This window comes from Andrographis paniculata, unplaced genomic scaffold (assembly GCF_009805555.1).
Source record: "Andrographis paniculata isolate CXL003 unplaced genomic scaffold, ASM980555v1 Contig69END, whole genome shotgun sequence".
Taxonomy (NCBI): domain Eukaryota; kingdom Viridiplantae; phylum Streptophyta; class Magnoliopsida; order Lamiales; family Acanthaceae; genus Andrographis; species Andrographis paniculata.
In genome coordinates this window covers 9,003,410-9,022,614 of record NW_026137605.1, presented here as the reverse complement: position 1 = coordinate 9,022,614, position 19,205 = coordinate 9,003,410, and the positions used below count along the sequence as shown (strand labels likewise).

The 19,205-nt window shown below is 30.6% G+C and overlaps 2 protein-coding genes across 4 annotated transcripts; both read left to right on the top strand.

Moving 5' to 3' along the window:
* The first annotated feature begins 6,031 nt into the window (after positions 1 to 6,031).
* LOC127264209 (alcohol dehydrogenase-like 4) lies at positions 6,032 to 10,674 on the top strand. Its single transcript, XM_051293663.1, has 10 exons — positions 6,032 to 6,174; positions 6,242 to 6,378; positions 6,450 to 6,499; positions 6,583 to 6,914; positions 7,000 to 7,082; positions 7,886 to 7,961; positions 8,312 to 8,376; positions 8,475 to 8,570; positions 10,163 to 10,324; positions 10,400 to 10,674. Exons 1-10 carry the CDS (start codon positions 6,090 to 6,092, stop codon positions 10,508 to 10,510), a joined length of 1,197 nt encoding a protein of 398 aa, XP_051149620.1. The 5' UTR covers positions 6,032 to 6,089; the 3' UTR covers positions 10,511 to 10,674.
* A 1,340-nt stretch (positions 10,675 to 12,014) lies between these two features.
* Positions 12,015 to 18,806, top strand: LOC127263510 (uncharacterized). Of its 3 annotated transcripts, none has more exons than XM_051292570.1 (8): positions 12,015 to 13,248; positions 13,482 to 13,762; positions 14,737 to 15,840; positions 15,930 to 16,088; positions 16,182 to 16,512; positions 16,611 to 16,681; positions 16,814 to 16,936; positions 18,242 to 18,806. In XM_051292570.1, the coding sequence occupies exons 1-8, from the start codon at positions 12,303 to 12,305 to the stop codon at positions 18,593 to 18,595; spliced, it is 3,369 nt and encodes a 1,122-aa protein (XP_051148527.1). In that variant the 5' UTR covers positions 12,015 to 12,302; the 3' UTR covers positions 18,596 to 18,806. The 3 variants fall into 3 exon arrangements, with proteins under 3 accessions (XP_051148527.1, XP_051148528.1, XP_051148526.1); XM_051292571.1 differs by having other exon boundaries at positions 13,431 to 13,762; positions 18,302 to 18,806; XM_051292569.1 differs by having other exon boundaries at positions 13,431 to 13,762.
* Positions 18,807 to 19,205: the final 399 nt, after the last annotated feature.

The following is a 19,205-nucleotide window of genomic DNA, read 5'->3' as shown; positions in this document are numbered from 1 at the left end:
TTAAATATAAATAATACATTAAAAAATATTTTTTTATAGTTTAATTTAAAATTTTTAAATAAAATTAATAAAATTTACAATAAATTATAAAAATTTTAAAGAAAAATACTATTATATTAACACCACGTCTTTTTGAATAATTTTAACCGTTTAAAAGCACATTCAACTTTATAACATCCAAACAGTTTTTGCTTTTACAATGATTTATCCAAATATAAAATCGAATTGCTTCTCTTTTGGCTTATAATTTTGTTTCTACTTTTGACTTCTACTTATTTTTTAAGACAATCCATACGGGCTCATAATATTCCAAAATACTCCATCTGTCTCTTATCTATGTATCTGTTTGTTTTTTTCACGAAGTTTTAAGAATATTAAGTATTATATTGAGATATAGTATGAATAAAGTAGAAAAGACTAAAATTACCTTATTAGTATTATGTGATATAAATGTAATAATATTTGTGTAATATATTGTAAATTGTAAGAGTATTTTTAACGTTAGTAGAAAGTACAATTACTAAAAAAAATAAAATGAAATCAATACTTTGTTATAGGATAAACCAAAATATCAAAATTGATAAATTATTAATGGACGGAAGAATTTTTTTATTTTTTTTATTTTTTCCTTTAGCTTAATATTCCAAGACACAACATAACTAATTATATGTATCTTGTCTAGTGTAGAAGGGAAAATATTGACATAATTTCCAAATATATGGAGTTGGTTATTCGAGTACCTAGATTTAAATAAAAGGTTATACTAGTATAAAATATTTTTGAAAATATAAAAAAATAATAGTACGATGATTCTAAACAACAAAAGGGGAAAAAAAGAACCAAAAAAAAAAAATCAAAATCATGTAGGATGTGTTTGTTTGTTGGTTTTAATTTTTGAGTTTAAATTTGTTAACAATAAAAAATTGAATTTGAATAGTTGTTTGATATGATATGATATAAATAGAGATTGACGTGATATTTTGAATGTAAAATGAATTTATAGTATAATATATATATAAAATAATTGTTTGATGTGATATTTTTTTTAGGGAAAAAGAATCTTGAGTAATAAAAATTTGGGGTAACTGCCACAAAAGAACACAACCATATAGATTACTGATTTGTTTATTAAAAAAAAATAAAATTACACGTATTAATTATAAAAATACTTTATAATTACACTCATACAATATGTATATAATATATATTCCATTTACTTATAAAGAAATAATAATAAAATTTCTAAACTATGAAGAAATGGTATAGACTTTTTACACCACAAATAATTTTGGTATATATATACATATTCATAAATACATGTCTAGACTTGGCTCAGTCAGCAACTTTTCTTATTACTCAAGTCATTGTAAAAAAGGCTATCTTAAACATAGAAAAGTAATAGGATTGATTTCACATGTATTTTTTTTAATAAAAAAAAAAATATTGCATTCAATATATGTTTATATAAAACTAAAATACTTTTTTTTTACTTGTCACATCAAGCCATTAATTTTTTTTTATCAAAATAAAATATAAAATATATATTTTTTTTTATTCACAAGATTGTATTAAATAGGGCATTTCATTAATTTTATTTTATTTTTTATTTTAGTGTTTACTTATTAGTAGCCAAATATGATGTTTTATAAAATAAAATAATATATTTTAATAAAAATTACAGTAAAAAATTTAAATTAAAATCCAAAATAATATTGAATTTGTTTACTTTGTATTTTTTTAATAATTTTTTTTTAAAATTATAGCAAATCAAGTGTTAATATATATTAGATGAAATAAATGACTGTTTCACTTTATCTTAATCAATTTTGTATTTATATTTTTAATAAAATATATTATTTTATTGTAATAATTATTTATAAATAATCAAAAAAATTAAATTCATCTAAATAATCTTAAGGGTGTGTTTGTTTGGGAAATTGGATTTTAAATTCACTATTCATTTTTTTTTTCCCAAAAAAATCAAATCAAACACATATTTTTTATTTTTTATATTATACTAAAAATTAATTTTACGTTCAAAATATCACATCAATACCTATTTATATCACATCATATAACTATTCAAATTTAAAATTTTTACTATTCAAATCCCAACTAAAAAGAAATTAAAATATTTTTACCGTTCATAATAATTAGCAATACAAATTTATTATTCTTAAAATTTTGAAGGAACATAAGCTTTATATATTGACCTATTAAAAGATTTAAATAATATTTTATTAAAAAATAATACAGTATATTTTTATTAAAAGCAATAATTGTATATTAAAATAATAATAATAATAATAATAATAATAATAATAATAATAATAATAATAGAACTGCGTTCATATTAAACAAATCCAAAAAGGACCCAAACACACACACGCTTGACCATTCAAATAATTTTTAGAATGATTAGCCCATCATTAAGGGCTAATAATCTTATATAAAAACAATAATGATATTTTATGACACATTTAAAAAGTAATAATGATAATTTATGACACATTAAAAAATAATTATTGAAATGATTACAATAAAAATATATATATACATCTGACCAACTGCACACCTGTCTCTTTTTTTTTTTCTTTTTTTTTTTTCAAATATAATATTGTATTTAAAAAATTACTACTAACTCTATATGTGTGATTTTAATTAAAACCCTATGGCTGACTATATACCATTGATTTTTTTTAAGTAAAAAATAAAAAATTGTCTTTCAGCCGACAGCAATATAATAATTATTATCATCAGGAGTTTCACATTACAATGTATGAAAAGATATGAACATAGATGAATATATATATATATATAAAAAAATCACATTATATATATATACTTATAAAATATAATATCCATTATTATTTTATTATTTTATAAAAGAAATTAAAAGTTTGGAACTTTCAAATTTTATATCTAAATGTAAGAATTTATTTGATTATAATTTGAAATTAATTTAAAATGAGAATTTGATTTAATTTTTTGTTCAAATAAGTAATATTAAGATGTACTCCCGTCCCACATATCGTGTCTGCTACACCGTAGACACGGTATTTTAGGAGGGGTGTAATTAGTAGATAATTAAGAATGTATTAGTGAAAATAATTATTTTATAATATAAATAATTATAAATTAAAATTAAGATAGCTAATTAGTTTAATTAAAATTAAAAAAATTAAAATGAGATTAAAATGTGTAATTATTTTCCAAAAAAAGGAAAGTGACATGGTATGTGGGACGGACAGAAACGACAATGTGGACATGGTATCTGGGACAAAGGGAGTAATATTTATATTAAAATTGTGCAGAATAATACTGTTTTGAATTTGAAATCACAACAAACAAACCCTATATGTTTTTTTTACAAAATATTGAAAATTTGAAATCTTAAAAAAATAAAAATTATAAATATCTAAATAGTTGATATAATCTAAATATATATATATGAAAATTTAATTTTAATATATATTTTTTAAAGTACAATATATAATTATATATTTTTATTTTAAAATAATACTCCCTTCGGTCCCAAATACCCTGCAATATTTCTTTTTTGTTTGTCTCAAACTCACTGCAACATTTCTAAATTTAGAAATAATTAATAATATTTTTATACATATATTAATATATATTTCACTTTATCTCCTCACATAACTCAAATAAAAAAAATAATCATTTATCTCTCAATCACATTACTTAATATCCAAATTATCTCAAATTACCATACTTAATACTCCCCACTTAAATTCTCGTGCCAAACACAAATATTGTACGGTGTTTGAGACGGAAAGAATACTTATTAATAAACATATATGTAAACTTCCAAAAAATGTGTATATAAATATTGGCTTTGTGTATTTTATTATATGCATTATTAAAAACCAAAAAACAAAAGGAGGGGGACAATAATGTAACAATAATTGCCTATGTTTTTATATGAATTCTAAAACTTGTTTGTTTGGTTACAAGTTGCATAAATTTTATTTTTCGAAACGATCTCAAATATATATTTTATTATTTCATAAAAATTAATATTTTATATAAAATATTACTTTTTATATTATTGATATGCTTCGTTATGCTTCACCCAAAAATAATATTTCAAATCAAAATACTAAACAAACAAATAAACAAATATTTGATTTGAAATTTATTAATATATATATATATATATAATAAGAAAAACCTCACAAATAAATACTATCTCAGTTATTTTTCCAAACTTTTTTAAAATGGGATTTATTTATAATTTTTTTCTGTTTTTTATAAAATATATATATTATTTTCTGTAAACAAATCTATATTAATTGTGTATACCTATTTGTAATATATACAATTTTATTCTTAAAAGATACTATTCATATGAAATATTATTTTTAAACATTAAAAATATTAATAGCTCAATTTATAACTAAATTATATCTTATTAATCAAGTAAAATATAGTAATTTAATATAATATTTTGAAAAATAAAATAAAATTGAATTATGAAAGAAAAAAATCAAATAAACAATGTCTAAAGTAAATATATTTATAGTTGTTTTTTCGTTGTTGAATAATATGTTTCTTCCGGCATGTTTTAAATTTAAATTATATTTTAAATAATATTTTTATTTATGTTATTTTTAAAAAAATAATATATTTTTATTTAAAATTATACATAATAAATAATAATAAAAAAAAATTGAAATCCAAATCAAACATACTCATAGGACAAAAGAAATTATTGAATTATATTTTTTTATACATTTAATGGTAATACAATATATATATATATTGATATTTATAATCAAATATGTTAGCCATCTATATACTTAGGATGTGTTTTTTTTTTTAAAGTCAAAACATCCACTATTTATTTTTATTTACATCAAAACTATATTTTTTTCTAAAATTATTTATTTTTAATTAAAAATAATAAATATATTTTATTTATTTGTATTATATAAAATTTTATTTTTAATATATTTTATTGATATATTTTATTTAAAATATTTAAATATATATTCTATATTTTTAAAATTATATAGTATCTAAATTTTTATTTTAAAAATGTCACCAAGTAAAAATAAATAAAATTATATCGTAATGTATTATTATTTTACTAAATTTTACTCATTTGGTCTCACTTACAATGTTAATTTTTTTATTTTCGTCTATCTCATTTATTCTGTCATTTTTTTTAAAAAAAATAATATATATAGATACTTTAATCTCATTTTAAATGTTTTAATTTATATTTTTTTTAAATTTTAATTAGACTAATTAATTATTTTAATCTAATTTTTTTTTTTTATTATTATATCATAATTATTTTCACTAATACATTTTTAATTATTTACTAATTATACCCATCATAAGTATTTTATTAAAAATTGTCAATATCCAACGTCACAATCGACTGTGAAATGTAGAAGTCAAATCCATCGATTATTAGTTATTTGCAAACTAACAACGAAAACGAAATTAACGGAGTTAATAAATTGTTAAAAAAAAAAAAAAAGAAATAAAGAAGATTTGTTTATTTTTTTTATTTGATTTAAAAAGTAATTTAATTTAATGGAGTATTTAAAAAAAAAAAACAATAATACTTCATTCATTTCATAAAAATATATTACTCCATCCGTCCCAATCCGTTCCAATACAATAATCATGTTTACCGTTTCAAAACAATAGTTTTATATTCATAAATAACCATAAGACTATAAAACTGGAACGGAGAAAGTATTTTCTATTTATGTCTGTCTTAAAATAAGAATGTCGATTGTTAATTTAGTACTTATATAATCAAGATTTACAATATATTATACATATTATTTAAAAAATATTATTATTATTATTATTATGAATACTTAATTATGTATATCTCTTTTGTACACATTTGTCAATTGGTGAGAGATGCACACCAAAAAATTATTTAATTTAAAAAAAAATAAAAAAATCTTAAAATAAAGATCCTCCTCACAGTTACAGTAGCAGAGAAACTAATAAAGAGACATCCGGCAGCCCGTCGCGTTTGACTTCAAAATTTTGCCCATAAATACAACCCCCCACCCTCCCTTCTACTCACCCCCACATTAATTATGGGCAGCCTCGGAAGCGACACCACCTGGACCGCCGCCGCCGCCGGTGATCAGCCAACCGCCGGAAAAGTCATCACATGCAAAGGTAATAATAATAACAACATAATATAATTATCTCCAAATTCATATATATATATATATATGTATTGCAGCGGCGGTGGCGTACGGACCCGGACAGCCGCTGGTGGTGGAGGACATCCGGGTCGACCCGCCGCAGAAAATGGAGGTCCGAATCCGGATCCTCTTCACCTCCATCTGCCACACCGATGTCAGCGCCTGGCAAGGCGAGGTATACCTATACACACATATATATATTATATAATTTTTATTATTTTTTTTAATTTTAAAAATTTATTGTAGAACGAAGCGCAGCAGAAGTACCCGAGAATTCTGGGCCACGAAGCTTCTGGGTAAATTCCTAATCAAAATAATTAATTATTTAATTAAATGGGTAATTTAGATGGATCACGCAATAATGGTTGGTTGGTTGCAGCGTGGTGGAGAGCGTGGGGGAGGGCGTGGCGGACATGGCCGCCGGCGACCATGTCGTGCCGATCTTCAACGGCGAGTGTCGGAACTGCGCGCACTGCCGTTCCGACAAGACGAATCTCTGCGCGGTGTACAGGGTGGACCCCTTCAAGTCGACCATGACCGGCGACGGGCGCTGCCGGTTCTCCGCCGCCAGCGACGGCGCTCCGATCTACCACTTCCTGAACACGTCGACGTTCAGCGAGTACACCGTCGTCGACGCCGGCTGCGTCGTACGGATCCCCGCCGCCGCGCCGCTCGAGAAAATGACGCTTCTAAGCTGTGGGGTCTCCACTGGTGAGCACGATTTTGGTTTTGTTTTTTTTTTTTTGGGGGGGAAAAGATTTTGAGAATGACGATGGTGGTGTCGGCGGTGGTCCAGGACTCGGCGCGGTATGGAACACGGCGAACGTGGCGGCGGGGGCGACGGTGGCGGTGTTTGGGCTGGGAGCGGTGGGGCTGGCGGTGAGTTTTATGTGTTTTGACTTTTTTGTCCCTGGAGGTCTCGGGATTTCTGGAGTTCGAGTCCCGAGAGCTGCTAAAATCCGCACTGTGAAAAAATGTTTTTATACAGACAGATCTTTTGAAAAAATTTGACATATTCTTGTAATAACTTTTTTTGCATGTCTGTTTCTTTCTATTAATTTGAAAAAAAAAAATGATTTGAGATTGATACAGACACAGAGTTTAGATTGTATAATTTGAAAAAACTACAGAAAAAAAATAAAATATAATTTGGTAGGGGTGAGAAAAAAATCAAACTTAACTGCCAAACTGATTCGAATCGAGCAAATTTTGTTCTAATTCAAATATTGTATATTTAATATTTGTTCGATTTGGTTAACAGAATCGAATATATTTATATTATTATATTTTATATTTTATATTAATAATTATATTCGATTCAGTTTCAATTTAAATATTTAAAATATTTGTAAATATTTTTTATTTACTTAAAATTTTAATTTTTTTAATGTATTTTTTTAAAAAAATTCTATTCAAATTATTTACAAATATTTTTCAATTAATTGAAAATTTTGAAAAATTTTGATTCTAATACAATTGGCGCATCAAATATGCATATTTACAAATAACTTACCGCTCCACTCTTAATTGTGGGTGGTATAGTATTATTTTTTAACAATAATTGAATATAATAATAGTTTGTACAGTGTTCAAGCGGTGGGGGTCCCGGGAGGCCCGGGACTAGCTGATATTTTCCACAACCTTACGGAATAATCGTCAAATATGACTTTATTGATGTGTAGGTTGTAGAAGGGGCCAGGACCCGAGGTGCATCGAGAATTATTGGAGTAGACATAAACCCACAGAAACGTATCAAAGGTACATTTAAAATCGAAATAAATAAATAAATAGAACTCATAATATAATCCTAATTTAAATACATACTCCGTCCCATAACAAAATATTTATTTTTTTATTTTAGTTCGTTTCGTAATAAAATATTCATTTATTTTTTTAGTATCTATTTAATATTACAAATACCCTTACAATATATTACACAAGTATCGTTACCTTTGTATAAGATTATTTTAATCATTTATACTTTATTCCTACTATATTCTTTTATAATACTAATATTTTAAGTATCAAAATTGCAAACATTACTAATCTGTTGTGGTTATTCTGAATAATAAATTAATACTAATAGTTATTATTATTATATTTGAAAGGTGAAGCAATTGGGATAACAGACTTCATAAATCCCAAGGATTTGGACAACCAGGCCGTACACCAGGTCAGCTAATTTTATTAACAGAGCCTCCGTTAGTTAATCGATTTATTTAAATACTAATATAGTTAACGGTCAAAATCAAACGGCCGTTACGGCTGCAGAAAATAAGGGAGATGACGGAAGGAGGCGTTGACTATAGCTTCGAGTGTGCTGGCAACCTCGACGTTCTACGAGAGGCATTTTTGTCTACACATGATGTAAGTTTTTTTTTTTTTATTTTTTTAACATTTAAATAAATAAATATTACTCCCTCTTGTACCGTCCAAGTTAATTATTAGATTCTCTGTCAAATTTCTATTATCTCAAAGTATATTTGCGATTTTTTAGATAATTATCTTTTTGTTATGAATTGATAAATTTGACCTTAATTGTATAATAGAGATTAAAAATAATAAATGAATAGAGAGTAAAAATGTAAAATTTGTGTTTAGAAAAAGAAATATGATAATAGCTATTAGATGTCCCAAATAGAATAATATGATATTAGTTTGTGGACGGAGGGAGTATTATACTATTATGCTTGGATAGGGAAATTTGAAAAAAATAGTTACTAGTTCATCCGTTCTAACGATTTTATTTATTTTTTGGATATTAATTTTTAAATATTAATTATTATATTAAAATATAATATAAATTAAGAAAAAATTGTAAAAATATACTTTATAATACTAATAAAAAGATATTTATACAAAAAACGTTTTATACAAATATAAAAATATTTTTTATATTAAGTAAAAAAATAAATGTGACCTTTACAAGAAAATATATTTTAATATAAAAATAGGATAATTTTTTTTAAAAAAAAGTAAAAATATTACTCCCTCTGTCCCGCAAGAAGATTGTCATTGATTTTTTTGGATGTTGATATTTGAATATTAATTATGATACGTAGTACAAATTAAGAAAAAAAAAACAATAAATTATTCAAATACAAAAATATTTTGAATGTAACCAAATGACAATATTTTTGGGAGACAAAGGGAGTATAAAAAATTTATTAAATAACTAATAAAAAATAACAAATTAATTATTATTATTATTAATTAAAATAAAAATAATAAAATTATTTATTATAAATAAATTATGCATACTGAATATAACAAAAACTAGTATAATTATATCAAAAGAAGGGAGTATAATTTTTAATACAAAATATTATTTCAACAATTAAATATCTATTTACATAGATACTTTCTTTCTTTTGGTACGATTCACATGAATTTTTCGAAAATTGCCTAATTTTTTTCTCATAAAATAACAATATTAAATACTTAATTTTTTAATGATTTTTTTTTTTAATTAAAATTTTATCTAAATGGAGCATAATTCTTTTAAAAATCAATAGAAAGAACACAACCCTCATGTAAAGAATACTTTGGGCTCTATTTGATTTGTATTTTTACTTATATTTTGTATTTGTATAGTAGTTTGATTTGATATTTTATACTCCCTCCGTCCTAAAACTATAGTTTGGGTTGTATTTTTCACCGGATTTAATGAATATTGATATTATATTGGTGGTGGATAAAAAGACGGGTAAAAGACTTTTTTGTCTTTGTGACTGTATTAATGTAAAAAGTAACGATAATTGTGTAATAATAATGAAAAAGTAATGGTAGTTTTATAGTGATATGATTATTTATGAAAATGAGACTATTGTTTTGGGACGAACAAAAATGGTAAACGTGACTATTGTATTGGGACGATGAAGTATAAAAAAACAATATATACTCCTATATTTTTTAAAAGTGTATGAATTGCATAATACTAATGTTTGGTTCGTCGGCAGGGTTGGGGCTTAGCCGTAGTTTTAGGTATACATCCGACACCAAGATTGTTGCCATTGCACCCGATGGAACTTTTCGATGGAAGAAGAATTGTGGGGTCGGTGTTTGGCGATTTTAAAGGAAAATCGCAATTGCCAGGTTTTGCCAAACAGTGCATGAACGGAGTAAGACAGATTTATGATGATTTGTATGTATTGTTTTTGTAAATACGCATGATTTATTTTGTTCGATCGATGTAGGAGGTGAAATTGGACGAGTTCATCACTCATGAGATGCCGTTTTCGAAGATTAACGAAGGCTTGCAATTGTTGGTTGATGGGAAGTCCTTGAGATGCCTTCTTCACCTTTGAAAAATGAACATTTGATTTGTATGCAATTTCTATACATGTGTGTGGCCTTGCGATGAATGTCTAGCATTCGCAGTATTTCTATGGTATGGTATACGATAATACGATGAATGTAAGTATGTCTGTGCGTGTTTGAAATAAATTTAATTTGACGTCTTTTATCAAAATCACATTGGATATTGTTTCAATCGACTATATCTCTCCACCTTCACTAAGTTTGTTACAATTTAATTCGATTAATTTTTCCTATGCCTTTATTGGATTGATCAATTTTGAATTGTCTTCATGTTTGATTGGACTCAAGACAAATTGGACCGCGACTGTCCATCATTTTTCGTTCGTTGATCGGACTATCCGCAAACAATATCATCAACGGATTTTGTTTTGATCTTTTATTGTTCTTTTTTTTTTTTTTGTTTTTTATGTTTATTAATATAAAAATATATTTGCCTCTTATCGGGAGTATTCGGTGATTTTTGAGAGATTTTCTGATAAATAAAAACATTTTATTGTTGGTGTTTCATTGTTATTTTGATTATTTTTGTATATTGTAATAAATTTAACCAGGTTAATGGTTAATTAATCTCCACTTAATAACGATTAATGATCAATTAACTCATATTGTAATGACTTATTAATTTCTCGAATCTTACCAAATATTAAATTTTATTGATTATCATTGAGCCGACATTTGTTTAACTTGCATTTCTTGGCATGATTTGCCATTGATGCGCTGATAGACGCTAACAAAATTGTATGAATCAACCAATTTCGATTATATCCGATCAATAAAAACTTTTCATAATCAACTTACTTTTTTTGACTATAATTTTATATTGCAACAAATCTTTTCTTATATCTTGAAATTATTCATGAAAATTTATTACTCTAAAATATACAACATACAATATTTATATTTCTTTTTAAAAATATATATATATCTTTTAATATAATTTGTGATTTATTTAGATATGTTATACTACTATTTTTATGTTTTGAAGGGTGTAGTTTGTTTGCTGAGATAATTTATATGAATATTTTTTTTTCTTTATTTTTTTATATGAAGTATGAAAAATTATGTATAAAATTTAAAAATAATGAATATATTGGTATTTTAACTGTGGTGTAGATAGATAAAATATTGTAAAAATCAAATTGCTTTTACTTTTAGATAGAACTGTATTTTTAAAATTATTATACATAATTTATTAAAAAAAGATTTTATATAATATTTTAAAAAATAAAAAGATATTTCATGCAATTCTTTTGTAAATTTTGTATTATATTTTTTAGAATAGGAGTTACCATACGGAAATCAGGAGGAAATATGACAGGAAAAAAAAAATATATCAATGAATTATAAGCAATTTTGTTTCTGAATTTAATAACCCGCAAGTCGGATGATCCGGATGCACAAATCGGGTCAAGATAGATTTGTTTTGGGTGACACGCTAAAGCCACCCGCAGCAGAACGCCGCGGACGTGACTCTATTTCCCAAACCCAATTTCAATCTGCGCTCTCAAATCCGCTTTCCTCCTCCTTCTCAACTCTCAACCAAACCAAGCACTCCCACTCCCTCTATCTGTAATTCTCAAATAATCTGTCTGTATCCGCCAAATTCAACCACTTCTTGCTTCAATTCTCAATCTGGGGTTAGGGTTAGGGTCGGGGGTTTGTGGTTTTGATTGATGGATGTCTGCAGAAGCTATTTGGCCATATTAGGGCTATATATATAGTTATGAGAATTAGGGTTTCATACGATTTCCATATTAGGTTTAGAGGTTTAAGCCAGAAATGAGGAGCCGCTCGCATCGGCTTCAGGTGTCGGAGCCCCGCCATGACGACTGGGTCGACGGTTCGTGGACGGTGGATTGCATCTGCGGCGTCAATTTTGACGATGGCGAGGAGATGGTGGATTGCGATGAGTGCGGTGTGTGGGTGCACACGCGATGCGTGCGTTACGTCAAAAGCGATAAATCTTTTGCCTGTGATAGCTGCAAGAGCAAGAGCAGTGCCAACGGCGGCGGCGGCGTTAGGAATGATAGCGAGGAGACAGAGGTGGCGGAGTTTCTCGTCGAGTTGCCTACCAAAACGCTGATGGATAACCCTAATCCAGCCACTGTCTCGGCGAGGAGGCCATTCCGGCTGTGGACTGATTTTCCGATGGAGGAGAGGGTTCACGTTCAAGGGGTTCCTGGCGGCGAACCGGGGCTATTTTCCGGCGTTAAATTGTCTTCTGTTTTCGGGCCTGAGTTGTGGAAGTCTACTGGTTATGTTCCCAAGAAGTTTAATTTTAGATATGATGAATTCGCGCATTTAGATCCTGGTGGTAAGGTCGAGGAAAAGAAAGAGGATGCCGGTAATTCAAATGCTCAAGAAAATGGCAGCCAAGATGATAATGGCGCCGGAGTTTTGTTCTCTTTGTTGAAGGTGAATGAAAATACAGTGTCGTCTCCTGTAGCGAATCCTGTTGGTGTGAAAAGCCCGGTTGAAGGAGGTGGGTTCGAGGAGGCGTTATCTCCGACTCAGAAGAAGTCCGATGGTCAAAAACCAGTTACTGAGTCCCCAGAAGAGGGCGTAAAGAAAGAGAGTGGTACCGTACGGATTGTGTTGCACACTGGAAAGCGGAAGAAGGAGGAGAAGCATGGAGTGTCAAAGGATCAACATGTAAAGAAAAAGGTAAGGACTGTTGAGAAAGAGGGAGGTCTTAGTAAGAGGGCAACTCATGGTTCTGAAGCAGGTGATTGATACACACACTTTTTTTTTTTTTTTTGTTTTTATGTATTCTGGTTTTTTCAAATTGGCAGTAAAACGGTTGTTGTTGTTACCTTGGTGAATTGATTGAAACAATCATGGTGGAACTTATGTGTGAAACGTGTTTATGCTAAGTTGCTGACCATACATTTTGTTTCTCTATCTTAGTACTAGCTTCAACATTCTCAAGTGATGCGAAACATTTGAACTTTTCTCAAGACAGAGGCTCCAAGGCAGCCAGAGATGATACTCCCAGTGGCAAGGAGCTTCCCGGCGATCAACTATCAGACAGTCTTGGTGAATGTGCTACAAACTTAGCTTCAAAGGATCATGGTGCGGAGGCCACCCTCAGGAATGATGTTTCAAGTGAAGGCATATCTAGGCAAAAAATCTTGGGACAAACTCCTTTGGGATCTGAGGCTTCTAAAACCAGTAATGCCCTGGAACCAATAAAAGAAACAAGTGATTCCCACCCGCAGAACTTGACAATGAAAGAAGAGGTGAGTGTATACATGGGTCTCATCCCAAAGTTTCTTCGTATAAAGTTTTGTGCTTTACAAACTTCTGTCCTATACCTGAATTCAATATTGAAGGTTTTTGAAATGGCAGTTCAAGGCATTAACATGGTTAGCTGTTGATATGTTAGTGTTCTAAGATATAGTATTATTGACGTTACCTGGTATGTCATCCTAGTTTTGTACTTTTGTCATAGGGTAGATTTTGAAGTCACAGAAAAGTGAGAAGATTACTGTCTGGGTGATTGTTTAAGACATAAGCTAACAGAATCATGAATCTGAGTTTGTTGTTGAAGGCCATTGCGAATATATTCTTTTGGACACCCTCATTTATGTAGCAATTTTGTGACATATTTAGCTGCTAGTTGAATTTCGGTACCTTCTCTCGTTATCATCTGTAGATACTGACCATAACTTCCTGAGCATGAAAGAAGAGAAATTGTTGCTTATGCAGGGGTGGCAGCTTTACTTTATTTGCTTTTTTAGTAGGATTTTAAACACTATCTGTTACTAAGATTCAGGTTCTATCAGTACCTTAATGTGTTGTGAAATTACCCATTTTTTCTATTAAGAGGTCTAGTTCTTATGAAAGTCACCCATCTTGTTGCTTTGTATATTTATTGTTTTGTTGTGTTCCTAGCAGTGAAAGAGATTATGTCAGGAGACTGGATCTTCTTCACAAGAATCATAGTGAACATGTTTTGTTGTTCAACAAGATATTTGTAAATCTAAGTGCAGTATTTCTTTTTCACCAATAAAATGGGATGTACTGTAGTTGATTATCACTGAAAGTCTCGTGTCTCCTATCATTAATATCTCTTTCTCGCTCGCACTCATTTATGAAGGTGTTGGTTGGATACTTTAATGCGATCATCATCTGATAGTTGCATTAATGAATCTGCATGGTTAGATAATTGTTGTTTAATGGCTTCTTCTGGTAATTTTAAATGTTTTATTAGGTCCCTGAAGATGTTGCTGAGGCAGGCATCAGAAGTGTAGAAATCGACTCACATGACAAAGAGCTTGTGGATCCGGAAGCTACGATTGCTGCTCCAGATGGCAAAGAAAGTCAAGATGGGAAAGATTCAGACACTGATGAGGCAAATTCCCAGCCAAATAAGAAATTAAAAGGAGAGTTGGGTTCTGATGATCATGGGCGTCAAAAAGCACAGCCTTTGAATGATGTGAAGTTAGATGCTATCAAAGTGACCCCTCAGTACCCTGAATCTTCTGTTGATATTTTACTTGATGAGACTAAAGTGATTGAGGCATCTGCAGTCAATTCAGAAGCAACAGAAAGGAAGGTGATTGCTGCAATCAGGGGTCCAAGTGTTGGTAGTTCCAGAGCAGATAAATCTGATGACATGCCGAGTAAGCGAGAACCTGTTTCTTCAGGAGGTGCAATGGTAGCAAAGAAAAGATCTTCTGGACTGAAACATAGTTCGGATGCGGCTGATGAGTTGCTTAAATCTGATAGCACAGCCAAAAATTACTCAACAGCTTCTTATCGCCGTAAAGCTGTGGTATCTGTGGTGAAACCTACTTCAACATCTGGTGATGTAGTGCCCAAACCCCCGGATCGCATGGTTACAACTTCTCAAAATACGTCTATACTCAGAAGACAGAAGGATTTGTCTGAAAACAATGTGGGAAGTGTGAAAAACAATGCTGCGCCTGATTCTACAGAGCATGACAAAAAAAGCGGTAGGACAAAGAAATTAGTAAAAGAATCATCGAGGTTGAATTCACTCTCAAAAGTATCAGCATCAGCTAAATTGTCCCACTCGTCTGATTCCAAGAAACCGCCATCTGATTCAAAGGATCCTGGCATTCATTCTTCTTCCAAAGGTCTGTCAGTGACAAATGTGGCCTCCAATCATCATTCTGGTGACTCTACGAATCCACAGGCTGAGGGTCCTTCAAATGTACAGAATAAGGTGGCTGCGCCAGCTGTACCAGGAAAAAGTGAAAAGCATCATCAGTCTAATAACTCATCATCTAGAGGGAATGTGGTGACTGCTCCAGGAGGGTCAAATGTTCCTTCAACATTGAGTGATGAAGAGGTATAAACTATAAAGCAATAACTCTTACCTTCTTGTCCAAATTTATTGGATATTATTTTTAATTACTCATGCTATGCTATAACCTGCAGCTTGCTTTACTTCTACATCAAGAACTCAATAGTTCTCCAAGAGTTCCTAGGGTCCCACGAATGCGTCATGCTGGGAGTTTACCTCAACTAGCATGTTCGACTGCAACAAGTATGTTGATGAAGCGGACAAGTAGTGGTGGTACAAAAGATCATAGCATGGTATTCTTTCTACTTACCTCGTTGCCTTTTTGATTGTTTTGGTTAGACTTATTAGTAATGGTTATTTTTCCTAAAACTTTGTGATTTGTTCAGTCGTCTAGAAGGAGAGCTAAGGATTTTAATGGAGAAACTTCACATGGTTCTCTAGAGGCTAGCAATGAAACTAAGAAAGAGAGAAAACCTTCTTTGCCTGACAGCAGGAGGCAAGATTCTGGTTGTAGTATAGATCCACTTTCCAGGAGGGAAGCAGATGGTGTTCAGGTTAAAAGCGTGCAGTCCATGAAGAAAACTAATTTGGGAAGCTCTCGATCTACATCTAGTGATGCCAATGGACACAATGGAACATCCACTCGTCCATCATCTAGGAATGTCTCTGATGATGATCCACAAATAGGTGGGCGCCAAACACATCGGACTTTACCAGGTTTGTGCCTGCCTTCCAAAATCTCTTGATTTGGTTATTAATGTACGTTGCTATTCCATGGTTGGTGGTTCCTTAGTGGGAATTTTTATGCTTCATAGGTTTGATTGCTGAGATTATGAGTGAAGGCAAACGCATGACATATGAAGAACTCTGTAATGCAGTTTTGCCGGTGAGTTTACTTGTACATATTAATGATTGTTACAGTTTTTTCCTTGCATGCTAAAGAAACAGTAGCTGTTTCTTTCATTTCCTTTGGTCGTTTCATTCAATTTTATAAGTTCCTCTCTTGTATGTATTACAGCATTGGCCACACTTGAGGAAGCATAATGGTGAACGATATGCATATTCAAGTCACTCTCAGGCTGTTCTTGATTGCCTGAGGAACCGAAGTGAATGGGCTCGTTTGGTTGACCGTGGCCCCAAGGTACTTTCCTGCATCCATTTCCTACCCCAATCTCATTTTTTTTGAAGCTAACAGCACGGTTTTTCAATTTCAATTTCAAATGTTAGTGTGAGTCTCTTTTAGCTCTTGTTAATACTTTTAGCACAAGTTACTCAAGCATTGCCAGGTGATAGATGATGCTTATAAGTTTTTCTATAATACCTTACCTTTTACTAGATTTGAACTTGTTAGAAGTTGAGATTATATTTGTGATAATAGCATCCAAATATTTAAGAGCTGTAAACAGGGAAATGTATTACTCTAACAAGCCTGACAACTCACACCTGACATCAACCAGTTGGATTGAAAACCAGGAAGGTAGACTATGGCCTATGAGCAACATTTCTTGGGTTTTCAGGTGACAAATAGCTTAGTGTTTAGCTAAAATTCAAAGATCATCTGGTAATGCCCTAAGTGTTTTGGATGTTCTTTGAATGAGATTTATTGCAATTTCACCCACAATCGAATAATTAAAAATTATATATATCTTCCCTGTCGCGACCTTTACTGCATTCATAGCTATGGTGTGCACCCGGATTAAGGAGCTGCTTAGTGTCAAATCTATTTATGCAAGCACCCTGAAAGACATGCCCTGGTTTATATTTTTCCCCATTAGATGAAGATGAATAAAGCCCTTCTCTTTGGAGCAGCTGTTTCCCCAATTTTCTTGTTGGTTTATTTCCCTAGTGTGACCCATTGGCCACTCCGTCCGGTGAATGTTCCGTTTCAACAAATCTTCTTTCATTTCTGTCTCTCTGTCACTTCTCCTATTTTTACTAACCCTCCCACATTTATTTTTTCTCCTAATGATATTTCTAGATTTGGTAATTGTATAACATACTTACAGCAGTAGTGATTTTTTATTTTTTGTAACTCCTGAAAATAATTATTGAAGTATTATATCTTCACCAGTAACATAGAAAATACATTGTAATTTTAGGCCAAATTTTTTTGATGCTTGTTTGTTTTTGTATATTTGCGTAGTATATAACTTATGCTATTACACCATTTGCACTATTTGATAAAATGCAGCTGAGATGTGTTTCATTTGCGGTGGCTCTAGTCAATTGTCCTGTTTCCATAGTGTGTGCTCAAAAAATAGTGATACACAAGTTTTCTTTTTACACACACATAGGCATATGCCAATACGGTGTGTGCGGTGGTGTTCTCCCGGCATAAACAGTTTGTTGTTTTCAAATACTTATGTGATGAACTTGGAAGGCAATCAATTTCTTTTCTTGTTTGAAACTGTCTCATCAACTAAATATGTGGATAATTCTGTTCCAGACCAGCGCAAGTAGAAAGCGGCGCCAACTTGACACTGATTCTCTGAGTATTGAGTCACAGGATGACGAAGACAACAGGGTGAAAAATTCTAAGGATATCGGGAGTAAGAGTTTCGAGTCGCAGCAGGAAGAATTTCCCAAAGGAAAGCGAAAAGCCAGAAAGCGCCGGCGACTTGCTTTACAGGGGAGGCGCGTCGTTAGGAGGAGGCGTAGGGCCGAAGTCATTAGCGACGACGAAAGTGAATCCTATTCTGACACTAGCGAAGATAGTACGTCAAGTGAGGAAGAAATACAGGGCGGTGGCGGGACATCCGTGGGCGGGAGCGAGGCCTCGGCTAGCTCGGATGATGTGTGATGATGGTTACTGTCGACCTGCCTTTTCTGTAAGAAGCTTTGCTTTGATCCACCAACAAGTTAGTTTTATTATCTTGTGTTAAAATCAAATGCAGTTTGTACATATATGTCGGGTAGTTTGACGCTTGGTGATTGTGTGTTGTGTCTGTGTAATATATCTCTGTATCATGAGATTAGACAAGCTGTGTGATTTTAGAGAGAGATGTTCGATATAGGAAGAAGGATATATGATATTATTATTGGTGCAGATGTATTTTTAGAATGTGTAATTCCTTCAAACTGATGGAACTAACAGACTGCTCTTGAGTGTTGTATTTCTTTTGCTTTCTGTGTATTCATCTGCAGGTTATAATTCGGGTTGGGCCGGTTTTTTGTGCTGGCCCGGCCCGATTGCGAATTGGGTTTGAAAAAGTAGGTCCGAGCATGACCCGGTTTGAAATAGTTGAATTGAACCTACAATCAAATATGTATAAGTCAAGAATTTTACCATCAAATTATGTTTTAATTTGTCTTCATTTTGATAATTAATACTTTCTCAGTTCCGCAAAAAGGTTGTTATTTGATTTTTGCGTAATATATTTATCTCTTTTTTTTATTATAAAAATAAATAT

Bases quoted from the DNA above. Each gene is read 5' to 3' on its own strand.
- LOC127264209 (XM_051293663.1), top strand. From the start codon at position 6,090: ATGGGCAGCCTCGGAAGCGACACCACCTGGACCGCCGCCGCCGCCGGT. The intron at 7,962-8,311 runs GTACATTTAAAA...TATATTTGAAAG, and splicing joins CCCACAGAAACGTATCAAAG to GTGAAGCAATTGGGATAACA. The intron at 8,571-10,162 runs GTAAGTTTTTTT...GTTCGTCGGCAG, and splicing joins CATTTTTGTCTACACATGAT to GGTTGGGGCTTAGCCGTAGT.
- LOC127263510 (XM_051292569.1), top strand. From the start codon at position 12,303: ATGAGGAGCCGCTCGCATCGGCTTCAGGTGTCGGAGCCCCGCCATGAC. The intron at 16,089-16,181 runs GTATTCTTTCTA...TGATTTGTTCAG, and splicing joins GTACAAAAGATCATAGCATG to TCGTCTAGAAGGAGAGCTAA. The intron at 16,513-16,610 runs GTTTGTGCCTGC...TATGCTTCATAG, and splicing joins AACACATCGGACTTTACCAG to GTTTGATTGCTGAGATTATG.